The sequence below is a fragment of the Biomphalaria glabrata genome, chromosome 8 (genome assembly GCF_947242115.1).
Source record: "Biomphalaria glabrata chromosome 8, xgBioGlab47.1, whole genome shotgun sequence".
NCBI classification, from domain to species: Eukaryota; Metazoa; Mollusca; class Gastropoda; family Planorbidae; genus Biomphalaria; species Biomphalaria glabrata.
This window is the reverse complement of record NC_074718.1, coordinates 37,804,005-37,828,630: the sequence shown is the minus strand read 5'-3', so window position 1 is coordinate 37,828,630 and position 24,626 is coordinate 37,804,005. Positions and strand designations below refer to the sequence as shown.

Here is a 24,626-nt window from a genome sequence, read left to right as displayed (position 1 = left end):
TGCGAGTTTCGCCTTTCCCACCACAGTAGAACACTGACTTTTATTTTCCTGTACCGCCCACCACCAAGCAAGAGAAATGAATTGACAACAAAAGTTTTCATCGAAGATTTTCAAGACCTCTTTGACAGTCACATAGCAACAAAAGATCTATTTGTCATAGGCGATGTGAACTTGCATTTTGACAGTGAAAATGAGACATACGCGATGTCGCTGAAAAATGCGCTAAAGAATCGCAACTTAGACTAACTGATAAACGTCCCGACACACGTCAAAGGCCATACTCTTGACTGGATTGTTACACATGCAAGTGAACTTATAGCCAAACTCAATGTCTCAGACCGCGGCTTGTCAATCATTTTCTTGTACACTTTGAAATGCGCCTATCAAAAGCAAAAAGGCCAAAGAAAAACGTGACTTCCCGTAAACTTAAAGCCATAGATATTGCCTCCTTCAAAATGGACGTGATCTCTTTGCTGTTGCAACAGAGCAACACAGACGTTCTCAGCAATTACAATTCTTGCTTGAAAAAGTTGCTGGACAGCCATGCACCTCTTGTCACTCATACAGTCTCAGTTAGGCCATCTGCACCCTGGATGACGGAAGACATAAAGACTGCCAAACTTATTCGACGACGTGCCGAACGTACATTTCAAAAGACAGGTCTGACGATACATCGACAAATATACATACTAGAAAAAAACAAGGTTAACCGTATGATTAGAGACGCAAAAGCTAGTCATATTCGACAAAAAATCGAAACTTCTGATTCATCAAAGGAGCTATTTAGGATCACCGCTGAAATGTTAGGGGGAGCTAATAACGAACGTTTGCCGTCATCTATCCCAGTATCTGAACTCCCTGATTCCTTCAATAGATTCTTCATTGGAAAGATTGAGCAAATCAGAAATGACATGCCATTCCTCTCATCACAGCTTGACCACTCTCCAATCTTTCAAAATTCTCCTTTTTGCGAGTTTCAGCGTGTATCTGAAGATTATGTCAAAAATAATATTTTAAAGATGCCAAATAAGTCATGTGACCTTGATCCCATTCCAACTTCCTTGCTCCTTGAATGTTTGGATGAGCTTGTACCCACAATTACTAACATTGTGAACTCTTCACTGACTTCAGGCATTGTACCACAGCAGTTTAAGCATGCACTTGTCAGGCCCTTATTAAAGAAATCCAGTCTTGACCCGGAATGTCTAAAAAACTATCGCCCGGTATCAAATCTTCCCTTCTTGTCAAAGGTTTTAGTAGTGCCACGTTTCTCCCTCAAAAGCTACAGTCTGCGGGCTTTTTCAGTTCACGGACCAAAGGTTTGGAACTCACTCCCCATTGATCTCAGACAGACAACATGCGACACCACTTTTAAGAAGAACATTAAGACCTATTTGTTTAAAACTTTTTAGATTAACTGTCATTTAAACTGTCGTGTTTGTGTTTGTAATGTTATTCCAGCGCCTTGAGCCTACATTTTGTTTGTTAACAGCGCTTTATAAATAAAATTATTATTATTAATTGAATTCTTGAAATAGGACTTTAAAAATACGAAAACAAACTTATTTCGTATTGCAAAACTTAATATAACTTTTATTAATAATCCTATACTCTTAAGCGAGCAATTCTTGTATGTATGTATGTATATATATTTATATTTATATATATATATAAATTTTATTTCGAAAACGGCTCTAACGATTTTCTTTAAAAGTTCACGGTATGTGCATAATAGTGAGAAAAAAATTCTCAACTCATTGGCCACATCGGGAAAACTCGAGGTCGACCGTTATATCGGTTTGAAAATGCCTCATTATCGAAAAATTAATTTTGGCTAGAATGTTTTATGAATGAAAATTTTCCATGACGTAAACGGGAAAAACGCTGCTTACGTCACTAGGCTTACCGCAGTACACTAAAGAATCAATAGACCTAATTAAACATTTGCCAACCATCTTACTGTAGATTAATTTATTATAGAACTATGAAAGAAAAGTAATGAAATTAAATGTGCCGGTTTATGATTAGTTATTGTGTTTTAAGTGCTTAATAAATTGTTTACTCTTTAATTGCGTAGAGTGGTGTAGATACCTTTTACATTGTTGTTTATTTTGCTGGTGACCTCCAGCTGTCTCGTTCTGTGCTATCTTCTATGTCGGCTAAGGCAAGTTGGCGCCTGTCTTTTAAGCGTTACGGTGTTACGTCGACCACTTTTTAGCTCACCAAAAAAGACTGCCTTTGGCATACGTTCGTCTGAGATTCGTCTCCCATACAGGATACTGCTCTGTCCAGCGTAACTGTCGGACTTAAAGAATTCCATCTATACAAAGGACGCGGATACACATTTGAGACCAAAATAAAATCTGCTGCCGAGGACAGACGCAGACGCTAAAAGAAAATCTTAATCGATCACCGCGGACAATGGTTATGCTTGCCCTGTATTTGGCAAAATATGTAGGTCACAGCTGCAATCCTCATTAATTTTCGGACTCGAAGACAAGCCTTATTATTATTATTATTTTGCTGGTGAATTATTACCATGTGTTCATGCTTCGGTATCTACTGTCCTGTACCAAAACAAAGGAAATGGTCATAACACAGCTTCTCTGCGCCTTACTTGCGAACTTCTTATAGTCCTACAGTCAGGCTGAGCAGGGCACGTATCCCGTATGGGGGACGAACATATTTTTCGGCGTAACAGAGGTGCCCCACGGAAACGTTTCTTTAGAAAACTAATGCAATGATTTAAGTCTATTAAGAAAAAAATTGCCATTTTACTTTGTCACAAAGTGCCTATTTTAACCTATAACGTAGAGATTTGCGTCACTTGATGTTTCGTACTAAAGACATAATGAATATACTAATTCCATAATTAAATGTCTGAACGTAACCATCTGAGAAGTAACACTGCAAAGACTTTCTTCTAAGCCAAGAATAGTAGGCCTACAATAGTTTTACGCAAAAGATGGATTGTAAAACTATAAGACGGATGTGAGATGTGGTTGGTCTAGACTATAGGAGGACTTAAGAGACTTTATATTTAATCGCCATGTGCAATTACATTTAGAACTAACAGAACACTAAAGCAACTCTTCAGATTAGTAGTCTTTATCTGATCGTTCATTTTCGTAATTACAACAATAGCCCAATAGTTTTACGCGAAAGAAGCAATGTAAAACGTTAAGACGTGAGCTGCGGTTTTCTACAGGCCTACTGTTGGGGGGACTTTCTATTCTATCGCCATGTACAATTACATTGAGAACTGACAGAACGAAAAAGCAACTCTTCGGATTGACAGTCTTTACCCGATCGTTCATTTTCGTAATTACAAAAATATTCCCAAAATGACTTCGGGTATATATCCATCCTTAACGAATTATTCATCCGAGCGAGGCTCGGTCACCTGATATTTTATAACAATTCAACTTGAGATGGGATATAGATCTAATAGCATTAGCGTAGCTAGGAATTCGCCATCATTTGGAGGCCCGGGAAGATTGACCTCTTTAGGGGTCCTGCATTTTGACATTCGACATCATGATATGAAATAATGTCGTAATATTTAATATTGAATTTAAAAAAATAATTTCAAACACTCATTTTGGTGCCCAGAGGGATTTTCAAAATCTCTCCCCCCCCCATCCCTACCATAGCTACGCCGCTGTCTAATAGTAACAAAATTAATGATATTTAAACAAAATCTACATGACCGTAGATATAAGTGTACACCCTCTTATGTCTATGATTCCTCAACTCGCACCTACGTCAGTTCTAAACGTAAATTATGAACACTAACATGAACAATAGATAGTTATATAGTTTTCCCTATCACTAAAATCTTTACTAGCAAAGTGGTTACCGTGTTGGCTTGAGAAGGGTTTAGCCTGCGAGTTCGAATTCACGTCGCTCACCCAGATATCCAGTTTTTTTCCCCATTCATTTATAACTAGCCCTGACAAGTTATAGGATCATAGCTAAAAGCATGAAATTGCGCTAAAGAAAAACAATAGGTAAAAATCGGTAATAAAATGTGTAATTGCACAAATGTATTATTGCTAGATCTATTATATATTTAATTAGATGGCTGATGCAAACTAATTGATACTTACTTACTTAATCTTGTGTACTCCAAGGGGAGCATAGGGCCTCAACCACACCTCTCCAGCGAACTCGGTTCTGAGCAGCTTTCTTCATCTGCTCCCATGACATTCCAGTACCCTCAGCTTCACTGATGACTGACCTCTTCCAGGTTTGCTTGGGTCTGCCCACTTTCCTCTTTCCTTGTGGGTTCCAGTCAAGTGCCTGCCTTGCAACATTGGTAGCTGGTTTTCGCTGGGTGTGTCCTATCCAGCTCCATTTTCGTTTTGTGATGTCTTGGGCTTATGGGCTTTTGTCTAGTTCTCTCCCACAAATCGATAGTAGTTATCTTTTCTGGCCACCTAATTCCTAATATCCGGCGTAGGCATCTGTTAACAAAGGTCTGGATCTTTTTCATATTTGTTTTAGTGACTCTCCAAGTTTCTGAACCGTATAGAAGGACAGACTTAACGTTTGTATTATATATTCGTATCTTGTTATGTAGAGATAATGCCTTAGAGCGCCAGATAGTTTGAAGAGTTGAAAAGGCAAACCTAGCTTTATTGATCCGAATTAGTATATCATCATCAGCTCCGCTGTCTTTACTAACTCTACTTTCCAGATAAGTGAAGTGGTCCGTATCAAGGATGTTCTCTCCCTGTAACATGATTGGGAATGGGTTTTCTTGTCTGTTGTTGATCCTCAAAACTTCTGTTTTCTTTTTGTTGATTAGAAGTCCAGTCTTTTTCGCTATTTCTTAGAGTCTGGTGAGTTTGGTCTGAGCATTTTGTTGTGTATGGGAGAGGAGGCAGATGTCATCGGCGAAATCCAGGTCCTCTAAATGTTGTGTTAGTGTCCATTGTATGCCGCTTTTATTATTTAAGACTTAGTTTAGTTTAACTATATTTTGAAAATCATGATAAACGTTTAGTTTAACTACTTTATTTTAGTTGAAAACTAGTTTTAGTTTAACTTTTAAAAGTTAGTTTAGTTCCCATCACTATCAGTCCCATGTACACGTTTGTATTACTCAGAAGTAGCTCTACCCACCAGTAATTCAATATTGATATCTTCTTCTTCTTTTTCTTCTTATCTTATCTCATTTTATATAATGCAGACGTTACTTCAAAAAAGAAGATGATTACGTCCTACGTGTGATGCATTCAGTCATGCATATTAACCAATGACTTAAATTCTGCTAAGTCACTGGTTTTCCTGGCCGACTCAGGCAACTTATGCCATGCTCTAATAGCACTAGGGAAGAAGGAGTATTTGTACAAATTTGTACTAGCATATGCGACGAGGAATGTGCTTTTATCTTTGTGTCTTTCAGAGTATTTTATTAAATATTATTTTTGTATTTGAATAAAATATACATGCTACTTTTACCATATTTATCCCAATACTCTTTTGTTTGAATATTTTAAAATCAAATTTAATCGGATCCCGAAAGAATCTGTTTAAATCTGTTATGATCGGATCCGAATCTCATTGAATCAAATTAGATATGATCATATCTAATTTGATTTGTTCAGATTAGATCAAATCGAATCTAATCATATTTGAATCAAATCAGATCCGGATCGGATTGGATCCGAATGTAATGGGTTTGGATTCTATTTTGATAGAGTCGCTTCAAATCGAAACCGATCAGATCTGAATCAAATTGAACTTGTTCAGATTGTGTTGAATTTTTTTTCTTCTTCTTATATGTTACAGACGTTACTTCAAAAAAGAAGATGATTACGTCCTACGCGTCGTGCATCTAGTCATGCTTATTAACTAATAACTTAAATTGTGCCAAGTCACTGGTTTTCCTGGCTAACTCAGGCAACCCGTTCCATGCTCTAATAGCTTTTGCACAAATTTGCCCTAGCATATAGAACGAGGAATGTGCCTTTATCCTTGTGTCTTTCTAAGTATTTTATTAAATTTTGCTTTTGTTTTAGAAGATTATGGTTCAGTGTTTTATGTATAATTGCTACTTTACTTTCAAGTATTCTATCCTGAAGGTTTTCTAAATTTAGTTATTTTACTAAAGGTGTTACTCTAGTCAAATGTGAATATTCGTTTGTTATGAATCCCACTGCTCTATTTTGTGCCCGTTCCAGTTTCTTAATGTAATCTTATCATATTGATATAATCGTATTGAAAAGAATCCGTATCGGTAATTATCAGACAGACAGATAGATAGATAGAAAGATAGATAGATAGATAGAAAGAAAGAAAGATAGATAGATAGATCGTCTATCACAGCGGTTCTCAACCTTTTAAGCTCGGCGACCCCTTTTTACAATCCCCCACTCTGCCGCGACACCCCCCCCCACACACACAGCAATAGAAGAGTAGACAATACCAATCCATATTTTCGATGGTCTTAGGCGACCCCTGGCAATTGATCAATCGACCCCCAAGGGGGTCGCGACCACAGGTTGAGAACCCCTGGTCTATCAACAAGTATAATGCACATGTGCACAATTTAGCATCGCCAATTTCTATTGCACTATTGTGGTCATATTACGTCATTGTATTTCCTATTTCCGTCTAAAAACAACCTGATATTATAAGGCTAGGTTGTTGTTTTTTTTCTTTGAGTCAGCAGTGTTTTCTTTGAGTCAGCAGTGTTTTCTTTGAGTCAGCGGTGTTTTCTTCCTTTTTCTCGTGTAAGTGACATATATAATCATATATTTATATACGTATCGTTTTTTTTTCCTACTGGCTAGTTGTCGATTCGCCTTATTCTGTATGTAGAGAGGAAATTTTAAAAAATGGTCTGATTCTATATTTAAGAAACTAGATCTATCTTCTAGTACTCATCTAGATCTAGATCTTTTTGTGGGCCAACTTTGAAGCCATAATAGATCTAGATCTATATGTTCTCATCTTAAATATTAATATAATATATTACTTGCAGAACACACCGGCTACGCCCGTTGATATGGTATCAGCCTTTATATTGCTTGTTATGGCCGAGCCTCCCCTCCCCCCCCCCTTTTTTTTTAAAATAAATAAGGCACATTTTAAATGTCAACCAGAAACCATTTTTGATCGTGTAAATGTTGGACCTCATTCACCAACCGTCAACAAATAATAATGAGCCATGTGCTTCTCTATATCTTCTATATAATTTACGATCTCATTTTAATCAAAAAATGGTTATCACGTTACAAATTAATGAAGCCTTGATATATCATCTACGATTTTAACACACCGTCTTATTATAGTTGTACACCGTTCGTTTTGATGACTGAGGACCTGAGGTCCATTAGTGTTTCTGCGAAATGAAATTTTAATGAAATCTTACGGCCTGCTCTCTCTCTCTGTCTCTCTCTCTCTCTTGGCTCGGAAAGACCCGCTTCATAACACATACTCTCTCATATGTTGGGCTCGTTAATTCTAGTATCAATTGTACTTATCCCCCCCCCCTTCCCCCAACAAAAAGCTAGTTCTACGTACACTCTATTCCGTTTCTTCGGCTTCTCAATTCAATCTATTGTATATTTCGACAGTGAAACCCCCCCCCCTCTTTTTCTTTCCGCTTTGATTAGTTGTACTTGCAATCTTAAAAAGTAAGCAGTGTAGGCCTACCTATTTTCTTATCTTATATAATACAGACGTTACTTCAAAAAAGAAGTTGATTACGTCCTACGCGTCATGCATTTAGTCATGCATATTAACCAATGACTTAAATTCTGCCAAGTCACTGGTTTTCCTGACTAGCTCAGGTTTTAGACACCGAATATATTTCTTTATACTACCAAAAAAGTTTCAGGCCTAGAGGGGAAAATTGTTTTTTTCGAATGCCCCAATCGACTGCTACACGTCCGTTCCCCTTGTTACAATGAGTTTGGTATTATGTTCTCTAAATGAAAAGAAATATCAATTTGATTTTTATTAATTATAATCGTTTATTTGACCCCCTTATGAATGTAGTAAAATGACAATAGATCTATAATTATCTTTTTTAATGTAATTAGGATTACTTTTTTTATTTAATCACCGTAATAAAGGTTTCTCCGATTGATAACAGCACACTTTTTAGATTTCAAATCTTTATATAGGCCTAGCATCTGTGGTTAGATTAGAGGGTTCGAATCTCTGTGAAGATTGGGATTTTGAATTTCGGGAATTTTTTAATTTTTTTTTTTTTTGGGGGGGGGGGGGGCGCCCCTAAGTTTACCCAGCTCTAATTGGTACCTGACTTTAGTTAGAGGAAATTGAAGGCGGTTAGTCGTTGTGCTGGCCTTGCTCGTTAACTGTTGGCCAAAGAAACAGATAAGCTTAACATTATTGGTCCTATAGATCGCAAGGTCTGAAAGGGAACTTTACTTACTTTATCATTTGTCCTTTAGTTCGCAAGGTCTGAAAGGGAACTTTACTTACTTTATCATTTGTCCTTAAGATCGCAAGGTCTGAAAGGGAACTTTACTTACTTTATCATTTGTCCTTTAGATCGCAAGGTCTGAAAGGGAACTTTACTTACTTTACTTCAATAGCGTTAGTTTCAATCTTTTTATCTACATACTTTAATCATTAGATAAATAATCTAGACTTATCCTTTTTAATACTGTTAGGATTAGGTTTGTTTATTGTTTTAAGTTTTATTTAGACCTCGTGTAAATAGAGCGAAAATGACGTAAGGCATATTAATAAGTAAACTCATGAAGAAAGAAACAAAAAATGTGCTTTAAAAATACGAAATCAGTGTGATATTGCTTTACATATAGAATGCGGCCTTCATACATCAACTTACGATTAACAAGTCGTCTTTTTTTACAGCCGCACATTCCAGATACAAGATGAACTCTGTCACGTGATTTGCTGGGGCCACGCACTTTGGCCTCTATCTCTGCATCTAGTTAATCTGTAGCAACCACTAATGAATTTAGGTTTATACAAAGACAACGATGTCTCACAAAAATGTTTGATGAATCCAGTTGTATATGATCAAGTACAAGGATAGGTTGTTTTACATGAGTGACATAAGGTTTTTCTGATGGTAAAATGCATTCTCCTACTATCAACTGTTATCTACATATGCATAAAAACAATCCACTAAAATGACTTTGAAGCATTAGACCTTCGAATTGAGTGGTCTGTGGTTCAAATCCCACTGAAAACTGAGATTTTTCTATTTTTTTGTGTTTTTTTTTTCAATATTTAGGGCGCGCCTATTTGCTCACAAATCCACACAACTCTATTGGGTACTTGTATTGGGTAAATGTAACGGTGATTGGTCATTGTGCTGGCTACATAACTCTCTCGCTAACCGTGATCAACATAAACAGATAAACTTCACCTCATTTGGCCTATAGATCACAAGATCTGAAATGGTGTACTTAATTTACTTTGTAAAGATTGGTCTAGTGATTACATGTAGATTGCTTTAAGATATTTTCTATTACAGGCTTTTAAGAATAGGAGATCATCATGCTAGATGGTTGTTTTTTCTTACATGTGCCATGGGTTTAAGTCGAGCGATACTACTCAACATACTGATCTGTATAGGTAAGAATATTATTGTTCATGATATATATTCCAATAATATTAAATCATTGCCAATATAATATTATACCACGAGAGTCAGTTATGTTCAACATTGTGCCGATGTGCCAAAAAAAAAACCAACACAATCTCCTTTGAATATTATTTGGCTTTTCAGTTCCTCATCAAAATATTTGAAAAGCTATATGATGCTTTAAGGCTAGGGCTTTTTTTTTTAAATTTTATCCAACTCATCTTAAAACTAAAGTAATCATTTGAGAGCTCTGTAACTGTGTCGATTAGAGGTCATCTGCTGCCAGGTACATTTCTTTTCTTCAATGAGGGCAAAATAGTGCCTTTTCTAAAATTCATATCGCTTTCAGGGATACCTTTGTTACGATCTCCACTTTTAAAGTTAATAGCAAGCATAGAGATTTAAGCTCAAACATTTGCTGTAATTTTTCCCCCTAATGTCCTCGTATCACAATATCAATGAAACTACATTTTATTACGTGTTACGATTTGAAAATACAGTTATATAATAAACTGTTGTATTAAACATATTTAAAATTATCCGATTCGGAAATGAGACTTTACGTCTAGTATACAGTCAAATCTTTCCACGATTCCTTCTTCTTGTAGCGAATGTATTAAAATATTAATTTTAATTTCAAAATGTAGTTGGCATACGATGACTGGCCTATAAAGAGCTTGCTAAGACCATTTAAATGAAAACAGCATCCCATACAAATTGTATAGAAAATAATATTTCAAAAAAAAAATAGAGAGAGATTGTGAGGAGGCTAGAGAGAGGATTGAGAGGTAGAAATAAAGAGGGATAGACGGGGGAAAAGAATAAGACAAGAGATATGAAGAAAAGAGGGAGAAGAGAAAAAGAAGAGGAGAGAAAGAGATAGAGGAGAGAGGGAGAGAGTGTGAAAGATAAAAGGGAGAGAGAGGGGAAGATAGAGACAAATTATGAGAGGAGCTAGAGAAGAAAGAGAGAAAATGAGTAGAGACAGAGACTGTAAAAAGAGAGGAGTAAAAGAGGAGAAAAAGGATGTAAGGGGGAGAAAGCAGAAATGAAACAGAAAATAAACATGAGAGAGTGGGCAAATGGGAGGGAGGGAGAGAGAGAGGGGGGGAAGAAAAGAGTTTGATGAGAGATGGGGGAAGTAAAGGTAGATGGAGAGAGAGAGAAATAGGAGTGAGGAAGAGAGGAGAAGGAAAGAAAGTATTGAGGTTGAGAGAGAGGAGAGAGAGAGAGAGAGTAATATTACAATTTCTGAAAAACAAATTGTGTTCGCTAATTTAACAAGCAAGTTTGAATGTACACTTTTATGAAAGAAAAGACGAAAAAGGAAAGATAGGGTAGAGATGGGGAGTGAAGGAGTGAGAATGAAGATAGAGAGTTGGTAGAGATGGGGAGTAAAGGAGTGAGAGTGAAGATAGAGAGTTGGTAGAGATGGGGAGTGAGGGAGCGAGAGTGAGGATAGAGAGTTGGTAGAGATGGGGAGTGAAGGAGTGAGAGTGAGGATAGAGAGTTGGTAGAGATGGGGAGTGAAGGAGTGAGAGTGAGGATAGAGAGTTGGTAGAGATGGGGGAGTAAGGGAGTGAGAGTGATGATAGAGAGTTGGTAGAGATGGGTGAGTGAGGGAGTGAGAGTGATGATAGAGAGTTGGTAGAGATGGGAGTAAGGGAGTGAGAGTGATGATAGAGATTTGGTAGAGATGGGGGAGTGAGGGAGTGAGAGTGATGATAGAGATTTGGTGGAGATGGGGGAGTGAGGGAGTGAGAGTGATGATAGAGATTTGGTAGAGATGGGAGTGAGGGAGTGAGAGTGATGATAGAGAGTTGAAAGAGATGGGGGAGTGAGGGAGTGAGAGTGAGGATAGAGAGTTGGTAGAGATGGGGGAGTGAGGGAGTGAGAGTGATGATAGAGATTTGGTAGAGATGGGAGTGAGGGAGTGAGAGTGATGATAGAGATTTGGTAGAGATGGGAGTGAGGGAGTGAGAGTGATGATAGAGAGTTGAAAGAGATGGGGGAGTGAGGGAGTGAGAGTGAGGATAGAGAGTTGGTAGAGATGGGGGAGTGAGGGAGTGAGAGTGATGATAGAGATTTGGTAGAGATGGGAGTGAGGGAGTGAGAGTGATGATAGAGAGTTGAAAGAGATGGGGGAGTGAGGGAGTGAGAGTGAGGATAGAGAGTTGGTAGAGATGGGAGTGAGGTAGTGAGAGTGATGATAGAGAGTTGGTAGAGATGGGCGAGTGAGGGAGTGAGAGTGATGATAGAGATTTGGTAGAGATGGGAGTGAGGGAGTGAGAGTGATGATAGAGATTTGGTGGAGATGGGAGTGAGGGAGTGAGAGTGATGATAGAGATTTGGTAGAGATGGGAGTGAGGGAGTGAGAGTGATGATAGAGATTTGGTAGAGATGAGAGTGAGGGAGTGAGAGTGATGATAGAGATTTGGTAGAGATGGGGGAGAGAGGGAGTGAGAGTGATGATAGAGATTTGGTAGAGATGGGAGTGAGGGAGTGAGAGTGATGATAGAGAGTTGGTAGAGATAAGGGAGTGAGGGAGTGAGAGTGATGATAGAGATTTGGTAGAGATGGGAGTGAGGGAGTGAGAGTGATGATAGAGAGTTGGTAGAGATGGGGGAGTGAGGGAGTGAGAGTGATGATAGAGATTTGGTAGAGATGGGAGTGAGGGAGTGAGAGTGATGATAGAGAGTTGAAAGAGATTTGGGAGTGAGGGAGTGAGAGTGAGGATAGAGAGTTGGTAGAGATGGGGGAGTGAGGGAGTGAGAGTGATGATAGACATTTGGTAGAGATGGGAGTGAGGGAGTGAGAGTGATGATAGAGAGTTGGTAGAGATGGGGGAGTGAGGGAGTGAGAGTGATGATAGAGATTTGGTAGAGATGGGAGTGAGGGAGTGAGAGTGATGATAGAGAGTTGAAAGAGATGGGGGAGTGAGGGAGTGAGAGTGAGGATAGAGAGTTGGTAGAGATGGGAGTGAGAGTGAGGATAGAGATTTTGTAGAGATGGGAGTGAGGGAGTGAGAGTGATGATAGAGAGTTGGTAGAGATGGGAGTGAGGGAGTGAGAGTGATGATAGAGAGTTGAAAGAGAGTTGAAAGAGATGGGTGAGTGAGGGAGTGAGAGTGATGATAGAGAGTTGGTAGAGATGGGAGTGAGGGAGTGAGAGTGATGATAGAGATTTGGTAGAGATGGGGGAGTAAGGGAGTGAGAGTGATGATAGAGATTTGGTAGAGATGGGGGAGTGAGGGAGTGAGAATGATGATAGAGATTTGGTAGAGATGGGAGTGAGGGAGTGAGAGTGATGATAGAGATTTGGTAGAGATGGGAGTGAGGGAGTGAGAGTGATGATAGAGATTTGGTAGAGATGGGAGTGAGGGAGTGAGAGTGATGATAGAGAGTTGAAAGAGATGGGGGAGTGAGGGAGTGAGAGTGATGATAGAGATTTGGTAGAGATGGGAGTGAGGGAGTGAGAGTGATGATAGAGAGTTGAAAGAGATGGGGGAGTGAGGGAGTGAGAGTGAGGATAGAGAGTTGGTAGAGATGGGAGTGAGGGAGTGAGAGTGATGATAGAGAGTTGGTAGAGATGGGCGAGTGAGGGAGTGAGAGTGATGATAGAGATTTGGTAAAGATGGGAGTGAGGGAGTGAGTGTGATGATAGAGATTTGGTAGAGATGGGGGAGTGAGGGAGTGAGAGTGATGATAGCGATTTGGTAGAGATGGGAGTGAGGGAGTGAGAGTGATGATAGAGATTTGGTAGAGATGGGAGTGAGGGAGTGAGAGTGATGATAGAGATTTGGTAGAGATGGGGGAGTGAGGGAGTGAGAGTGATGATAGAGATTTGGTAGAGATGGGAGTGAGGGAGTGAGAGTGATGATAGAGATTTGGTAGAGATGGGAGTGAGGGAGTGAGAGTGATGATAGATAGTTGAAAGAGATGGGGGAGTGAGGGAGTGAGAGTGAGGATAGAGAGTTGGTAGAGATGGGAGTGAGGGAGTGAGAGTGATGATAGAGAGTTGGTAGAGATGGGGGAGTGATGGAGTGAGAGTGATGATAGAGATTTGGTAGAGATGGGAGTGAGGGAGTGAGAGTGATGATAGAGAGTTGAAAGAGATGGGGGAGTGAGAGAGTGAGAGTGAGGATAGAGAGTTGGTAGAGATGGGAGTGAGGGAGTGAGAGTGATGATAGAGAGTTGGTAGAGATGGGAGTGAGGGAGTGAGAGTGATGATAGAGAGTTGGTAGAGATGGGAGTGAGGGAGTGAGAGTGAGGATAGAGATTTGGTAGAGATGGGAGTGAGGGAGTGAGAGTGATGATAGAGAGTTGAAAGAGAGTTGAAAGAGATGGGGGAGTGAGGGAGTGAGAGTTATGATAGAGAGTTGGTAGAGATGGGAGTGAGGGAGTGAGAGTGATGATAGAGATTCGGTAGAGATGGGGGAGTGAGGGAGTGAGAGTGATGATAGCGATTTGGTAGAGATGGGAGTGAGGGAGTGAGAGTGATGATAGAGATTTGGTAGAGATGGGAGTGAGGGAGTGAGAGTGATGATAGAGATTTGGTAGAGATGGGAGTGAGGGAGTGAGAGTGATGATAGAGATTTGGTAGAGATGGGAGTGAAGGAGTGAGAGTGATGATAGAGAGTTGAAAGAGATGGGGGAGTGAGGGAGTGAGAGTGATGATAGAGATTTGGTAGAGATGGGAGTGAGGGAGTGAGAGTGATGATAGAGAGTTGAAAGAGATGGGGGATTGAGGGAGTGAGAGTGATGATAGAGATTTGGTAGAGATGGGAGTGAGGGAGTGAGAGTGATGATAGAGATTTGGTAGAGATGGGGGAGTAAGGGAGTGAGAGTGATGATAGAGATTTGGTAGAGATGGGGGAGTGAGGGAGTGAGAATGATGATAGAGATTTGGTAGAGATGGGAGTGAGGGAGTGAGAGTGATGATAGAGATTTGGTAGAGATGGGAGTGAGGGAGTGAGAGTGATGATAGAGATTTGGTAGAGATGGGAGTGAGGGAGTGAGAGTGATGATAGAGAGTTGAAAGAGATGGGGGAGTGAGGGAGTGAGAGTGATGATAGAGATTTGGTAGAGATGGGAGTGAGGGAGTGAGAGTGATGATAGAGAGTTGAAAGAGATGGGGGAGTGAGGGAGTGAGAGTGAGGATAGAGAGTTGGTAGAGATGGGAGTGAGGGAGTGAGAGTGATGATAGAGAGTTGGTAGAGATGGGCGAGTGAGGGAGTGAGAGTGATGATAGAGATTTGGTAAAGATGGGAGTGAGGGAGTGAGTGTGATGATAGAGATTTGGTAGAGATGGGGGAGTGAGGGAGTGAGAGTGATGATAGCGATTTGGTAGAGATGGGAGTGAGGGAGTGAGAGTGATGATAGAGATTTGGTAGAGATGGGAGTGAGGGAGTGAGAGTGATGATAGAGATTTGGTAGAGATGGGGGAGTGAGGGAGTGAGAGTGATGATAGAGATTTGGTAGAGATGGGAGTGAGGGAGTGAGAGTGATGATAGAGATTTGGTAGAGATGGGAGTGAGGGAGTGAGAGTGATGATAGATAGTTGAAAGAGATGGGGGAGTGAGGGAGTGAGAGTGAGGATAGAGAGTTGGTAGAGATGGGAGTGAGGGAGTGAGAGTGATGATAGAGAGTTGGTAGAGATGGGGGAGTGATGGAGTGAGAGTGATGATAGAGATTTGGTAGAGATGGGAGTGAGGGAGTGAGAGTGATGATAGAGAGTTGAAAGAGATGGGGGAGTGAGAGAGTGAGAGTGAGGATAGAGAGTTGGTAGAGATGGGAGTGAGGGAGTGAGAGTGATGATAGAGAGTTGGTAGAGATGGGAGTGAGGGAGTGAGAGTGATGATAGAGAGTTGGTAGAGATGGGAGTGAGGGAGTGAGAGTGAGGATAGAGATTTGGTAGAGATGGGAGTGAGGGAGTGAGAGTGATGATAGAGAGTTGAAAGAGAGTTGAAAGAGATGGGGGAGTGAGGGAGTGAGAGTTATGATAGAGAGTTGGTAGAGATGGGAGTGAGGGAGTGAGAGTGATGATAGAGATTCGGTAGAGATGGGGGAGTGAGGGAGTGAGAGTGATGATAGCGATTTGGTAGAGATGGGAGTGAGGGAGTGAGAGTGATGATAGAGATTTGGTAGAGATGGGAGTGAGGGAGTGAGAGTGATGATAGAGATTTGGTAGAGATGGGAGTGAGGGAGTGAGAGTGATGATAGAGATTTGGTAGAGATGGGAGTGAAGGAGTGAGAGTGATGATAGAGAGTTGAAAGAGATGGGGGAGTGAGGGAGTGAGAGTGATGATAGAGATTTGGTAGAGATGGGAGTGAGGGAGTGAGAGTGATGATAGAGAGTTGAAAGAGATGGGGGATTGAGGGAGTGAGAGTGATGATAGAGATTTGGTAGAGATGGGAGTGAGGGAGTGAGAGTGATGATAGAGAGTTGAAAGAGATGGGGGAGTGAGGGAGTGAGAGTGAGGATAGAGAGTTGGTAGAGGGAAAAAGAAAAGAGCGAGATCAGTTTGACAGAAAGAAAGAAAGAAAAGAGAGAGTAGTGACAAAAGAGAGGAAAGTAATAGTAAACAAGAACACACTCTTAAAATAACAATTTCATTGTTTGCTAATCATGTCTGTAAATATGTTTACTGTTTTAATAAAGTTCAAACACTATATTTATTTTATTTTAAAAATTCCCATATAATACTTATGTTTTAGTTGGAGTGTGTACAAATCAGATCACTACTTCATTAAATGGATTTTTGAACCGGGACCGGAACGATTTATCTACATTTAACCTCAGCTGCATTGTAGTTGTCCACTCTGTCTCGCCACCAGAGTCTCTTACTTCAGTGATCATTGCCAGAAAAACTTATGGCGAATCAGAGTTCTCTAAACTAGTTGTGTTAGAGACATATTTATCCCCAACTTCTATTGGCGACCCACAACTTAAGATAGTAAGTAACATTGACTATTTGAAAGCTTTTGTCTACTGAGGTATGTTTTTATTTTCTTCTTATGTCCGATGTAAGAAATAATGAAAAGAAAAATTCTTGTATCATGTTTAGACTACAAACCTCCCCACATAATTATTGATAAACAAATTGTGTAGTTTGTGTGCAATTTCCAACACTGTAGAATCAATTTTCTTATCTCTATCTCGTATAGCACAAATTAGTCATGATGTTTACATCTTGCAGTAATGTACTTTGTAGTGAAAATTATTGAACGTACAGTCAATCCTTTCTATCAAAACTATTTCAAAACTAGACATTCAGCTTTAATTTTTCAGATTTAATTTTCAAGTTCATTAAGCCGCGAAAGTGTTTCAGATCCATTCCAGGAGGAGTTCGTGTGACCTATATAGACTGCAAACTAACTTTTCATGACAGAATTTTACGTTTTCATGAAGAGTTGAAAATGAGACAACGAAAGTATATCATTCAGTTAGTTTGTCTGTTGTGTATATTGCGCTAATAAAATACCTTAGATGTTTGTTATTTTCAGTCTTTCATATTTTACTTCTATTCCTTAGTTTATTCCACCATCAAAGCGTTGGGCGGCTACTTATGATACAAATTCTACAACTATAGATAAACACTTATCGAAACTCATTCTGGCAATTACGGATTTTCAGTGTGAAGACACTGGAACATATAAGTGCATATCAATGGTTGACAACGGAACTAGTGTGCAAGATATTGTATTAGGCGAGGAAGTGACTACCGCCGGTAAAGTCTTTTTTTTCTGTCCACAATTAACTTTTGTTATAACATTTAACCCTATATATAATGTTACGTAACCTATTTATATATACAAAAGTAACAAAATAAAACTATCAACTGCCGTACGGATTCACATGAAATTTCGTATATAGGTTCCTTTTACATTAGGTGCCTACTGAGACTTTATTTAAGACTTAGGTCCTCCCGCGCCGGTTGCCGCATTTAGCGGCAAGCTGTCTCCACAAAGATATTTCACGGGCAATGTCCGAAGCCTCTTCTCACCTGGTGTCCACTGGTCTGAGGTCCTCCATGAAATTGTGGCGCCAAGTTATACGAGGACGTCCATGTATGCGCTTTCCTCGTATTGCTCTCTATGTCATCGTAACTCTTGGTGTGCGTAATCATTTTGTCGGAGAACATGTCCCGCAAATTTCATGCGACGCTCTGTCACAAACTCACCAAGTGTTTGACTCCCATTTCGGCATAGGATTTCCTTGCTTGAGACATGATCTATATAACTGACTCCTAAAATCCGTCTCAGTCATTTTTGTTGAGCTGCTTTTAGTCTTTTCTCAATTTTGACAGATGACTTCCATGTCTCACATGCATATGTTGCTGCTGGGGTGATGATTGTGTTAAGAAGGTGTATTTTTGTCTCAAGTCCAATGGCTTGGCTTGTCCAAATAGGCTGCAGCTTTGGGAATTGTTCCCTGCCTTTCCTATTTGGCACATCATTGTAGGCATCCCCATCGTTTGTTATGATGCTGCCTGGGTATGTGAACCTGTCCAACTCTTTATGCTTTGACTTGCAAAGTCTGACGGGATACCATTTGCCTTATATCCCACTCGCAAAATTTAATCTTTTTCCAGTTTATGCGGAGGCCAATTTTGGGTACCTTTCTATCTAGGCTCTCCCGTCATTTCTTGTATGCATTTATCTGTAGCCCCTGGTAGTGCAACATCATCAGCGAATGCCAAGTCCGTCATTCGGTTTTGTTCACGCCAAGGAATACCAAAGGTAGTTTGGTGTCTTGCTCTCATCATTATGTAGCCAATGGCTAGGAGGAAGAGGAAGGTAGATAAGATGCACCCCTGTTTCACACCTGTAACGATGCTGAAAAACACGGTTGTTCCTTCTTCTGTTTTAATGCAGCAACTAGATTGACTGTATAAATGTAGTAGAATCTTGACGAATTTTTCTGGGATGCCGTTTTCTCTAACTATGTTTCATAGTGATTCTCGGTGAACACCGTCAAACGCTTTTTAAAAGTATACGAAACTGATCGTTAGCCGTTGTGATACTCGAAACTTTGTTCTATGCTCTGCACATAATCTGCCTCTTCAGAAGCCTGCTTGCTCTTCTCTGAGCCTCTCATCTACAGACTGTTGAAGCCGTCTCAACAGAACAGTGCTGAAAACATTGCCAGTTATCTACCCATCTTGCATTCTGTTCTTCTTTCGTTAGCAAAGTTTTGCCTTGCTTGTTTTTTATCGGTGATCCCTGTCCACTCCTGCTCCAGTGAGATCTCGGACAATACGATGGAGAGTCTTTGTGTCATTTCTGCATGCAGCTGCTTGTGCCTCTTGTCCCTTCTGCTCAATCCAGTCCCGTTTATCTCGCCGACAACTTCACTTTACTTTCAGATCTTCTTCCCTATAGGCTTCTTCCGCATTTTTCTAGTTCCATCTTTCCTCTCATCGATCATTTTCCATGTTATGTCTTGTATCCACCGTTCTTTGTATAAACCTCACCTCGTTCCCATGACTTCTTCCGCGAAATCAATAGTAGTTTCTCTGAAGTTGTCAAACTCTTCTTCAAGGTTTAGAGTATCTGCAAGAGCCTCGAAGCGGTTCTTTAGTTTTAATTGGAACTGTGCTGCAATAATGCAGTCTTTGAGCTTGTCTAAATGAAATGGGTGGGGTCGTGTATCTCATTTTGGTTGGAATTTAAGCCGGAGCTTGCATTTGCTTCTGACAACGTATTGGTCTGAGCTAATATCCACTCCACTGCGGGTTGGCGCGTCTAATGGAGATGACCCCATGGTTTGGAAATGTGATTGTAATTAATATCGTTAAAGGGTTTCTCCTATGGTTATCGCCATGTTATTTTTTTTTTTTGGTGTACTTGTTTGTGCTTAAAATATGTGTTTCAACTTGATAGGCTGTTGGATGTGCAAAGAGAAACTAGGCGCTAGCCTAAGAGCATCAAAAAGCTAGACTATTTTTTTCTAGGCAAAGTAAGACACAGAGAGAGACAGAACATAAAGTCTCAATACACCTTCCCCAAACAATAACTTTTTAGAAATCAGATGTCGGAAATTCGCAGGACAAAACTTTTTTTAAAAATAAAATAAACTAAGAAAGAATGCTAAGTTTTTTTTAAAATATAATTTGATTTTAATAGTTATGATTGATTTGAAAATTATATTATTATATTAAATGTATTCTACTTCAACTGTCGGTAACTAAAAATGCAAAATAATTATAAAGAGAGTATTTACTCTGAAACTAAACACCTTCAATGTGTACAGTTGTAAACAGATGTACTAAATGATATGTATTAAATCATAGCCATCAGTTTGTTTAGTGTCACGTACGTTGTATTATATTGTTACGATCTCTTCTACTAATCAGGCCTTCTGTAAACACTGCTAAACACAACACATCAAGAACTTGACAACAAGGCTCCAAATAATCTGGTACTTTAATAATGAGTGAATAAGTAGATAACAGCCAATACTAGACAATTGGCATCAAACACATCAACAACTAAAATCACCGTACAAAACTCTACTGTCTCTCTTTCTGGACTCGTACATCACACCTGAGGACTCAACCAGGACCGACTTCATGGCCGACTAACAGTCCCGGTCTCAGCGCTCTCCGGTCTTGAACTGACGCTTTCCTACACACTGTGTCACTCGTACACGCAGGCTTTCGATCACATGACCATAACATTGGTCATATTTGCGTGTAATCGTGTAATCGTAGTACTGTCCCTTGTCCATGGCCCCGCTGACCTGAGTGATTCACGTGTGTGTCAGCTGAGCCTATAGTTAACCCATTTGCGCTGCCAATAGGGTCATAACAATATGCTATATTTTAATATTTATTTGTTACATTCCAGCTCTTGTATCTGTTAACTTGGCCTTAACCCCTCTGGTAGAAGGTGAAGATGTCACTTTAATCGATGCTGGAGTAAACCGTACGTACACTTGCAATGCTACAGTAAGTAACATTTGTATATGTCACCTCAAGAGGGCTGGAAGCCTTAAGACTAGTTGTCTCTCCCACCATCTATTGGTTATTCGAAACATTTAAAAGGTTTTAATTTGTGTTTTAATTTGTTAGGGTAGACCTCTCCTCATTCATTCCGAAACTTTTGAAAACATGTATCTGATTAAGTATGATCAGGCTGCATCTGGTGATAAAATTTCCTTTTCAGACCATGTGACCTATAGGGCAGATGATATTAAGGCTGTCTTTTCTTTACCCAACTAAATTCGCGTACCCATTATAGTTGGGTGGACTTAGGGGGGAGGGCGCTATGATCCAGAAACTCAAAATCACAGTCTTCATCCAGATTTGAACACAAAACCCCAGGTTTGGAAGCCAAGCGCTTATCCACTCAGCCTTCGTCCCCCCCCCCTGGTTGGTGATGGATTTTTACAATTCTTTTAGAAAAAAAAATAAAAATTATATTAAAGGAACACCCTGACTTTTACTATTAAAGTTTTTTTTTGACCTTTTTAAACCCAAATTTCCAAATGAAATACACTAAAACTGTGATGCGCCACTGATTGAAGAAAAGATGAGTCAATGAGTTGACCAGATATAAAACCAATTTCAACAACTCTTAAACTTTTCTAAAGAAATATTTATATATGCAGAAATAGGCAGATGCCTTAGATGTAAAGATGGGTCTTTGTTGATTAGAAATTGCGTTTGAATAAGTTTTTGTTACGCGTTTATTTTATTTCATGTTGTATCCCAAGAGTCAATTTCTGATCACTCAAACAATATACACAATGCATAAATGCACCGTACAATTAAACTCGTATACATTGACTATAGTCGCTGAGGTTCCCCGAAACCGATAATGCATGGTTTGATATCCGTTGCAATCTTTGTTTTTTTCTGAAACCATTTCATGTTTCCCCACTTATTATCCATTTCCCTACCCAGACTGGGCCCTTCATGCTATATGACCTTGAACCCTTACATTCCGTGACACCTTGATTTGCAGACATTACATTTTGTTTTTACGCAGCTCTGTAGCCATGACAACCTGCTCACTTTCATAATATCGTAATAATATTAATGTTAATTTTACTTAATTCTAATTTCTCTTGCATGTGATGTAATTTTATATTTTACCAGGGACCACCTGACATAAAAATTGATTGGAAATTCCAAAGACACTTGGTGGTTGGCAAAATCTTTGGATATGATGCTTTATATTATCCTAAAGTACGATCCGACGGTACGCCAGTATGCCCAATTCATAGTTCCGTGATTCACAAAAGTTTTGAGGATAGCGATAATGGAACTACCCTTTTTTGTGGCGTGACGGACAAAAACGGTAAAGAGCTCGCGAAAAAGCAGCTTAATATTGTGATTCGAGCCCCAGAGAAAGGCTACTTCAGCAATGTGGTCTCTATGAAGCAAAGTTTGACTATGCTTCTCTCTATTTATATCTGTAAAACATTTGTAACTGATTAAGTATGATCAGGACAGTTTTGTTTCTTGTTTCAAAAATACTGCGTTTTAGTAAATTCAGAAGAGTATTTTGCATAAAAGCATTTGAAAACAGATAGACTAAATATATGGCATCTTTGTTTACTTACTTTTGATAATTGAAACTATGCTAAATTTTGAATAACAATATTTGTGCAGCATAAATGAGAGTTATGTTATTTATTTTTCTTTTAAGTAATTTTTCTTTTATCAAAGAAAAAGTTTTTGTCCACGAAAGTCTAATTTTATTTAATTTTGCGCTTTACAATTTTTGTTTGCCTACTTTTCTTTCGTTTTTCATTTCTTCTTTTACATAATTTTTAATTTGTTCTATTGCATTTGTGTTAAGCTTAAGGTTTTTATTTAAATTGACAGTCATCCTTCTTTCTTATTTAGTAACGAGACCTTTCAACTCTCCTCGATAACAGTTTTTTAAAATAAAAACATTGACCATTTATTGGGTACTTGACGTTAGCTGGGTGGACAAAAACCTTAAAGTAAAACTACTTGCCTACTCTCCAATGCTTCAAGTCGATAAACCCTTCCATGAAATACAGAGGGCATCCTAAAGAAAAAAAAAGTTCTAAAAATATTTCTACATGAGAAATAAATAGATGCAGCTTGTATCCAAGAAACTCATTTTAGTAGTTACCTATTATTCTCCATTAGAGGCTACACCTGTATTAGACAAGGCAGGGGAAAAAGACCTAAAAGAGCATGGGCGTAGCCAGGGGGTGGGGTTCAAACCCCCCCTTCCAAATGAAATTCCCCCCCCCCCCCAGGGATCATGTGGCGCCATGTTGTTCTAGGGTACACCCTTTTTGCGCTTTTCTCGTAATGGCCTCTATGTCATCTCAACTCTTGGTATGCGTAATTCATTTTGTCGGAGAACATGTCCCGCAAACCTCATGCGACGCTCTGTCACAACCTTACCAAAAGGTCGACTCCCAGTTTGACATCCTAGTACAACTTGGCACCACACTTTCATCGAAGTCCTCAGAGCAGGTGGGAAGAGGCTTCAGACATAGCCAGTGACAGATTTTTGTGGAAGCGGCTTTCAGCCCAGTAAGAAAGCAAATTAGGTTTTTGAAATAAAACTTTTGAATATCAGGATAATGCATGTAGATACCTCAATGTGCATTTTCTTGGCTTTCAATACCGGGAATAGTGCTTGGCGGCGGGGCTTCGCCTCAGACCCTTCTGCTGCCGGGGAGTCTACAATTTTTCCACCAAGTGCGGTAAGCTAGGGGTGTCACTCCCCCACCCCCCAGGAAAAAAAATCTCACCCCTAAAAAAAATAAAAAAAATTAAGATGTAAAATAAGACATTGATCGTTACATCCGAGAATAGTTTTCGTAAACAAACCGGGTTGGATTTTGCAGACGACATAGCATTACTTTGATTCAATACAATTAAATGTATACACGAGATGACGGTTAAAGATTCCCTCAAACTTATGCATACCCAGTACCCCCATCAGTTTTGGTAATACAGATCTTGAACAGATAGAAAAGTTAACAAATCAGGCGGTGTTATCTCAAGCGATAGAGATGCATATCATAGTATTACATGTATGACTGGATACCAGGGGCCGTCTTTCAAAAAGTACAGCCTTTCTGAACAAACAAATTAATTAGTCTTTCAGAGTTGGAGATACCCTTCCCTCAACGACAGGGAAGAAAAAATAGAAGAAATTCAAGCAGAAAAATATTTTACCTTAACTTGATAAATAAACCTGAGGAATAATCTACTTTTTTCTCAATAGTCGGGTTAATGTCTATTACTCCAGATCTTGCCTGTGCACCCAACAATATATCCATAAAGTGGACAGGAGATGTCAAAAACTTCATGAGCGTATCTTATTTGCTAATCTTATAAAATACAGACGTTATTTAAAAAAAAAAGAACATAATTACGTCCTGCGCGTGTTCCTATGTTAATCTAGTCTAGTCATATTATTTATTACCAATGACTTAAATTTTGCAAAGTCATTGGTTTCCCTGGCTAGCTCAGGCAACCCATTCCATTTTCTAATAGAACTAGGGAAGATTGAGCATTTCTACAAATTTGTCCTGGCAAATAGAATTAGGAATGTGCCTTTATCTCTCGGTCTTGTTTAGTATTTTATTAATTTTTTTATATATATATTTCATTTATTTAAAGATTATGGTTCAGTGTTTTATGTATAATTGTTATTTTACTTTTGAGTCTTCTATCCTGAAGGCTTTCTAAATTTAGTGATGTTAAACTTATGAAATGTGAATATTCGTTTGTTATGAATCTCACTGCTCTATTTTGTGTCTGTTCCAGTTTCTTAATGTTTTCTTGAGTTGAGGGGTCCCAAACAGAGAATGCATTTCTATTATTGGCCGAACCATGGTTAAATAATATTTTAGTTTTATGTTCTTTTTTGATTTATAGAAATCTCTCATCAAGAACATTAAACATCTAACCTTATAGATCTAGTCCGAGCTTTTTGTTATTTTAATGTTTACTACTCAAATTCCTGATCAATACTACGTATGTATGCACCGTTTTCGACAAGTGAAACTCTCTTAAACCAAAGTTCAC

General features: G+C 39.1%; 1 protein-coding gene across 7 annotated transcripts in view; it reads left to right on the top strand.

Moving 5' to 3' along the window:
• Positions 1-6,596: 6,596 nt before the first annotated feature.
• LOC106078128 (uncharacterized) overlaps positions 6,597-24,626 on the top strand; it is a 40,460-nt gene continuing 22,430 nt past the window's right edge. For 2 of the 7 annotated variants that reach the window (XM_056039488.1, XM_056039495.1), the window contains exons 1-5: positions 6,597-6,740; positions 9,485-9,585; positions 16,312-16,550; positions 17,129-17,324; positions 20,446-20,546. Coding sequence is in view for 4 of the 7 variants with exons in the window: in XM_056039495.1 (XP_055895470.1) it covers positions 9,540-9,585; positions 16,312-16,550; positions 17,129-17,324; positions 20,446-20,546 (582 nt within the window). In the remaining 3 variants the exon portion in view is untranslated. Of the gene's footprint in view, positions 6,741-8,856; positions 9,077-9,484; positions 9,586-16,311; positions 16,551-17,128; positions 17,325-20,445; positions 20,547-21,698; positions 22,221-24,626 lie in introns of those variants that run through there. The other 5 variants (XM_056039493.1, XM_056039494.1, XM_056039492.1 and 2 more) reach the window with 5 other exon arrangements.